The sequence below is a fragment of the Phaseolus vulgaris genome, chromosome 4 (assembly GCF_000499845.2).
Source record: "Phaseolus vulgaris cultivar G19833 chromosome 4, P. vulgaris v2.0, whole genome shotgun sequence".
NCBI classification, from domain to species: Eukaryota; Viridiplantae; Streptophyta; class Magnoliopsida; order Fabales; family Fabaceae; genus Phaseolus; species Phaseolus vulgaris.
In genome coordinates, this window is record NC_023756.2 from 43,770,284 (window position 1) to 43,777,530 (window position 7,247).

General features: G+C 33.0%; 1 protein-coding gene across 1 annotated transcript; it reads left to right on the top strand.

The window, feature by feature from the left end:
* Nucleotides 1-416: 416 nt before the first annotated feature.
* On the top strand, nt 417-2,123 carry LOC137837821 (UDP-glycosyltransferase 708D1-like). Its single transcript, XM_068646968.1, has one exon. It carries the CDS (start codon nt 574-576, stop codon nt 2,008-2,010), a length of 1,437 nt encoding a protein of 478 aa, XP_068503069.1. The 5' UTR covers nt 417-573; the 3' UTR covers nt 2,011-2,123.
* The last annotated feature ends 5,124 nt before the right edge of the window (nt 2,124-7,247 follow it).

Here is a 7,247-nt window from a genome sequence, read left to right on the forward strand (position 1 = left end):
AATATTTATTTTACTAGACTAAATTAGAATTATAAAAATATGAAAAAATAGCTAACACTAAGTTGAAAAAATATTATTATTAATATTAACATTATTATTATCATAATTACTACTAATATTAATATTATTATTAATATTAAAATTATTATTATTATTTAAATTATTATTAATATTTATTGCTATTATTATTATTATTAATTTTAATAATAATATCAATAAAAATAATATAAAAAACTAAAATGGGAATCAAATACAAGCGACATAAGGAAAAAAAAAATCCTTACACTGTACAAAGAAAATTTGCAAATATAGAAAACAGATTAAAAAAAACTAAAAAAAAATTAGAAAAAATTTCAAAATATGGTCCATAAACTATTAAATATATTAATGGTTTTGGAGAGTTTGGTTTGGTGGTTGGTCCATTAACTATTAATATATTAATACTTCTGAAGAGTTTGGTAGCGCACGTTGTCGGGACCCAAACATAAAATATTAGATTTTTAACTACCTTCTTCTCTTCCTTGATCACACAACAGCAACCACTTACTATTCTGGGATCCAACACAACAAAAAATGTCTGTTCCTGAAGCTGGTGTTCATGTGGGTTTCCTCTCAAGTGCTGGCATGGGTCACCTCAACCCATGTCTGAGACTAGCAGCAGTGTTCCTCCGCCATGGTTGCAAAGTCACTCTCTTCACTCCCAAACCCACTCTCTCTCTCGCTGAGTCAAACCTCATCTCTGCTTTTTCTTCTTCTTTCCCTCAAGTAACTCACATTCACTTCAACCTCACCCCTTTGGATCCAACCCAGGTTAACTCCGATGACCCTTTTTTCCTACAGTATGAAACCATTCGTCGTTCGGTTCACCTTCTATCTCCAACCCTATCTTCTCTTTCCACTTCTCTCTCAGCTTTCATCGTCGATGTTTTCTTAATTTCCCCTATCGTCTCAATTGCTCACAAACTCTTTTGCCCCGTTTTCATTTACTTCACCTCCTCAGCTAGAATGTTGTCTTTCATTGCATACGTTTCTCTTCTTGCTGATTCCGATCCGGCTGCACAACCGCACCCTTCTACGTTCATTGGTGATGCTGTTCAAGTCCCGGGCTTCACATCGCCAATACCAAGATCATCGGTTCCTCCCGCTTTTCTTCTTCAAGGTGGCAACTCCTTTCAGAGAATGATCATGGAGGACAGCTGCAAACTCACGAAGCTCGATGGGGTTTTCATCAACTCGTTTGAGGAACTGGAAGGAGAGGCACTAGCAGCGTTGAATGAAGGAAAAGTGGTTAGAGGGTTGCCTCCGGTGTATGGAATCGGTCCCTTAATGGCGTGTGAGTTTGAGAATGTGGATCAAGGTCAAAAGGGTTGCATGAGTTGGATACTGGAGTGGCTTGATGAACAAGCTAAAGGGTCGGTGGCGTATGTTAGCTTGGGGAGCAGGACTGAGACAAGGAAGGAGCAGATAAAGGACATGGCTTTGGGGTTAATAGAATGTGGGTATGGTTTTTTGTGGGTGGTGAAGTTGAAGAAGGTTGACATAGAAGAGGAGGAGGGTTTGGAGGAGGTGTTGGGGAGTGAGTTGATGAGTAAGGTGAGGGAGAAGGGTGTGGTTGTGAAGGAGTTTGTGGATCAGATCAAGATTCTGGGGCACCCTGCAGTGGGGGGGTTTGTGAGTCATGGAGGGTGGAACTCAATAACTGAGACAGTGTGGGAGGGAAAGCCTATTCTGACATGGCCTCAGAATGGGGATCAGAAGATGACAGCAGAAGCCATAAGGATGAGTGGGGTGGGGATTTGGGCTGATGAGTGGGGGTGGGGGACAGAAAAGGTGGTGAAAGGGAAGGAGATTGCAAAGAGAATCAAAGAGATGATGAGCAATGAGTCTTTGAGGGTCAAAGCTGGAGAAATGAAGGAGGCAGCCAAGAAGGCTTGTGGTGTTGGTGGGAGTTGTGAGGTTATCATTAAGAGACTAATGGAGGAGTGGAAGAGGAATGCTCAAGTCACATGAGCATTAGGGTTTATGGTTTAGCACTCAATACTATTTTGCCTATTCACAATATTATGTTTAAGTGAATTTGAATTTATGTAAGAAAAGAATATTAATTTAGTGTTCGTTATGGATGTTTTGTGTTGCTCTCGTCGAAATAAGGTCTGATGAATTTTGAGATGGTTATCAGATCATATCCTTGTAAGTTTTATGGAGCGGCTCAAAGGAAAATAAAGGTTCCACTTGCAGAAGATTATCCGATACTCAAGTCAATGAGAACATAAATATAGTATATAAAGTAAGTATAGTGTAAAATATGAGTTGAATTTACTTCCTCAATGTAGTGGTCTATTTATAAGTTTTCATGGGCTTGAACAAATGATATTGGTTTTCAATGGCCTTCATGAGGCATAATTAATTTTAATCATTGCATAACAAAATTCAAGTATAATGTAATAAAATCAGAGTATTATGTGATAAAATCTAAATATAAAGGAATTATATAATGACACCTGAATATTTTATTATTAAAGTGAAAAAAACTATATAAATAGAAAATTAGTTATTCAGGTTTCATTTTAAAAGAACCACCATCTGTCTAGAAATTTCTTTTTCCTTTCCTCTCCCTTCTCTCTAAGATTCTGACCTCCTCGCTTATCAGTTTGATTATCAGAGTCTGTCATTGGACTCCTAGCAGTGAACTCTACTAGATTGCCCGATCAGAATCTTAGATAGAGTAAGTTCATTCTTGGCTCATTTTTCTTTGAGTTAGTTTTGATTTGGTTAGGGTTGTCTTTTAGTTAAGTTTGCATGTTAGGTTTTTATCTTCATAATTAGTCTTTGTTAGATCATGGTCCTAGTGATATAGTTAGATTTGTGATCAAGACTTTGTGGTGCAGGTTAGGTTATCCTTAAGCTTTTGGTGGGTTGGAGCTCTTAGTGAGCATATGCTCAAGTACAGGTAAGGGAAGCTAGTTTTATTTTTAAAATAGAACCCTAGGTTAGAAGATCTGGATGTGGGGTGACGTGGTCATCAATTCCAATTTTTGCTTGCAGAATTGTCTCTTTTGAAAAGTAAAGTAATATATTGACTGGAATGGTTGATTTTGAATCTTTTATATTGATTTTAAGGTGAATAATTTGTTGAAAGTGTTTGTGATTGAGAAGTGAAATTGTTTGAATGATGATATAAATGAGTTGAATTGTTTTTTAATATTTACTTAAATGAGATGTTTGATTTAGAGAGCATATATTTGGAACTTAGTTATGTGTTTAATTGAATTTTGAGATATATTTGGATTGTTTAGAAAGTTTAAAATATTTTGTGATTAAATGATGCATTGATGTGTTAAATTATGTATGTAATGAGGTGAAAGTGTGGTCAAGACATAGTATTTTCAGGAAAGGAAATACCGTGTTGAGATTGTTATTAGGGTGTATTGATTTGTAAGTGTCTTGTGAATGAGACGATCCTAACTCTACTGATATAATGGAATCACATAGATGAAGCTATTCAGTTGGTGAGAGTCGAAGGAAGTTCATTTGGCTGAGTCTGAGGTTTGAAAGAACTGATCAGAGAAGATCAAATGGATTTACCCTGTCATATGAGACGATGAGATATTGAGATTGATTATGCGCATGACTGTGTGGATTCAGTGAGTAGTATGACAGGTGCAGGTCTCTGGATGCTAATTTCAATACACGAGTCTTCTGGAAGTATAGTCAAGTGTCTATGTTTTGTGAGTCAGTAGAAGTCTAACATGTGAAAGATGATTTATTAATTTTGATAGACACTTGATGGTTATGTGAAATGTTTAAGAAATTGTATGAGAGTTTATAAATTTTGTGTATGAATTTGAAATTAAATTATATAGAAAAATTTGTTATAGCTAGCTTACTCTGTTATTTGTTTGTGTTTGTTTCTTTATCTGTGATGATCGTGTTGTACACGGGAGCAGATGAGATTGCGGGTAATAGAGCTCCTAAGTGAGCAGTTGGAGGATGTGATAGTTTTAATTTGAATGTTCTATTTGTTTTTTTTTTAACTTTTGATGTATATATTAAAATCCCTATGAAGAGGGATATTTTTTTTTAGATATGAGATAGTTATATATATGCATATCTTAAGGAGATAACATTTGTTTTACTTTTATTTTATTATATATGGGGTAAAAGTTAGGGATGTTACAAAGACACTTATGTTTGACTAAAGCTTATAAAAATTATGTTTTACATTTTGTCTGGACACGGAATTAAAACCAAAAAAAAAAAAATCTATTGAACTTTGATCTAACATGAAATTTTATGATTTAATTTCTATAATTTAATTCATTTTTAAAAGTTATTTGTGTTTTATCCAAAAAAATATTGAACATAACAAACAAACCAATTAGTTTTAACAAGCAATATAATAAAGTATAAGGAAAATAACAATTAATAAATTAAAATTTCTAAAGAAAAGTATAAAAAAAAACTATTGATTATAAAAAATATTAATTACAAAAAAATTATTCAAAAAAAAACTTCTAATTCTATCCTAAATGTAAGAGATAACAAAGAGTAAAAGAAAATATAAAAAATTAGATGAGATAAGATTGCATTGAATGCATATAATTATGACTTATAAAATTTTTATAAAATTATTAAATAAAAATCAATTTTAGAGATAAAATATATTTAGTTGTTATACTGACTAAATTAAATATTATTATTATAAAAATTATTAGTCTTTAAATTAATTTCTATTAGTGATAAATAATTTTTAAATTAATATATAATTAGATACCAAAATTTTAGATGTTAACTTTAGAGTTTAAATAATTGGTAGTTAAAATCTGGGTAACTAATTAGATATCAATTTAGAAATTATTTATAAAAAGAATATAAACTAATTCGAAACGGATGAGAAAAAAAAATGAATGAGAGGTAAGATATGTAAGACAAACAAATTTGGACCAAGGAATTGTAGGAAGTTTTAATCTTCTAAAATCATTTTTAACCTTGATTCTAGTGTGTCATTCTAATTAGTTAAGTAAAAGGAGAGTGATGCTAAATTTTTTATATTAATTTTAATAAATTTATGTGTTTTATTAGCCTTTTGTTTATTTTCAAACTATACCTTGTTTTACTTTCTTTATTTTTTTATACTCCTATTATTTACTTTTATCTCAAGTTATGCATTTACTCTCTTTATTTATTTATAATTATATCATTTAATTTATCTCTAGTTACATACTAATCTATTTATTAATTTATAGTCATGTCAGTTAGTTTATTACTAGATATTTCATTTAGTTTATTACTAGATACACGCTAATACTTTTTACTAGATTTATAATTATATATTATGTTATTTGATTTATATCCAGTTACACTAGTCTATTTTATTATATTTATATTTGTATCTTTTAGTTTATCTCTCACTAGTCCTCTTTGTTAAAATTATGTCTATATAATTTTATTTATCTTTAGTTTTACAGTGGTTTTTTTATTTAAATTTCTTGCTTTCATTCTTATTTCAAATACTGGTTATTTTTAAAAATTCAATCTAGATCCAATAAAATGGATTGGATTAAAATTCAAATCCATTTTAACAAGATGAAAGTTATTTGGATTTTTTCAAATCTATTTAAAAAAGGTTAAATCTAGATTAAATTCACTTTGTCTATTAGATTAAATCCATCTCGATCTGAACATAGACTGACTTATCTTGACATAGGCTCAAGCCGACTCGACTAGACCTAGACTTAGATCAACTAGACTAGCCCTGAGTCAAGGCTGACTTGACTAGATTTGAACTCTGACCGACTTGACTTGATATGGCCCAAGACGACTCGACTTCACCTGAGCTAGGATCGACTCCACTCGACCTTTCACTCTGCAAAAAGAAAAATTTGCAAATTAAGATAAAAACTAAAAAAAAAAAAACAAATTTCAACTTCAAACATATCACAATTTGACCATAAACTAGTTGGTGGTAGGTCCATAAACAATTAAAATATTAACACTTTTTTGGAGAGTTTGGTGGTAGGTAATAGAAATAAATCCTCTGTGTTGATTATGCGGAAGAACTCCTTGAATGATGAAAAGAACCTGTGATGAGAATGATGCAGAGATGAGATGAAGGGAAGATAAACCCTAAAAGGGTTGAAAGGTTCTGACCAGAGAAAAAAGCAAAAAAGTGAATCGTATTATCAAATTGAATTAAGGGAGAGAATACTGAATTACAAAAAGGTACAATCTGTAAAGTAAAAACCCACTAAATCTAAGATACATGGTGACAGAAATAAAAGAAGGCCCAAGGCTCCAAAGCCTAAACAACCCAAAATAATAAAAAAATATGCTAACTAACACCCCCCCCCCCTCAAGCTGGGAATAGATATTTTGCATTCCCAGCTTGGACTTGAGAGTAGTAAAGGTGGAAGCAACCAGTGGTTTAGTGAGGATGTCAGCAGTTTGCATGGAGGAAGTGATTGGAAGCAGCTTGAGAAGACCAACATTAATTTTCTCTCGGACAATATGACAGTCAATCTCTATGTGCTTCGTTCGCTCATGAAAAACCTGATTTGAGGCAATATGAATTGCTGACTGATTGTCACAGAATAGAATTGCAGGTTCAATGTAGGGGATACCAAGATCCTTAAGAATGTAAGTCAGCCACTGAATTTCACAAGTGGTTGCTGCAAGAGCTCTATACTCGGCTTCTGAAGAACTTCTTGAGATAGTAGGTTGTTTCTTGGACTTCCATGATATAAGAGACTCACCCAAGAAAATGGCAAAGCCAGTAACAAATTTTCTGGTTTCAAAACATGAGGCCCAATCAGAATCACTATAGCCTCGAAGCTGGTTGTTACTGTTCTTGTGGAGAAAAATTACCGAGCCAGGATTACCCTTAAGGTACCTTAGGATGCGAAAAACAGCTTGTTGATGGTGCTTTGTAGGAGAAGAGACGAACTGACTTAAGTTGTTGACACTGAAGACTATGTCAGGCCGCGTGTTGGTGAGATAGATCAGTCGTCCAATAAGTCGGCGGTAGGTAGATGATTCTTTTTCATTGATTTGGACGTTGTCCGTGGAAGAAAGGCGAGAGGAATGAGACATGGGTGTAGGCATGAGGGCACAATCCAACATTCCCGTTTCATGAAGAAGATCTAGAGTGTACTTTCTTTAACTGATATGTAAACCAGATTTGTTGCGAGCCACTTCTAGTCCCAAGAAATATGCGAGGTCCCCTAAATTTTTAATTATGAATTGTTGAT

Excerpts from the sequence above, each read along its gene's own strand:
- LOC137837821 (XM_068646968.1), top strand. The coding sequence starts at position 574 with ATGTCTGTTCCTGAAGCTGGTGTTCATGTGGGTTTCCTCTCAAGTGCT.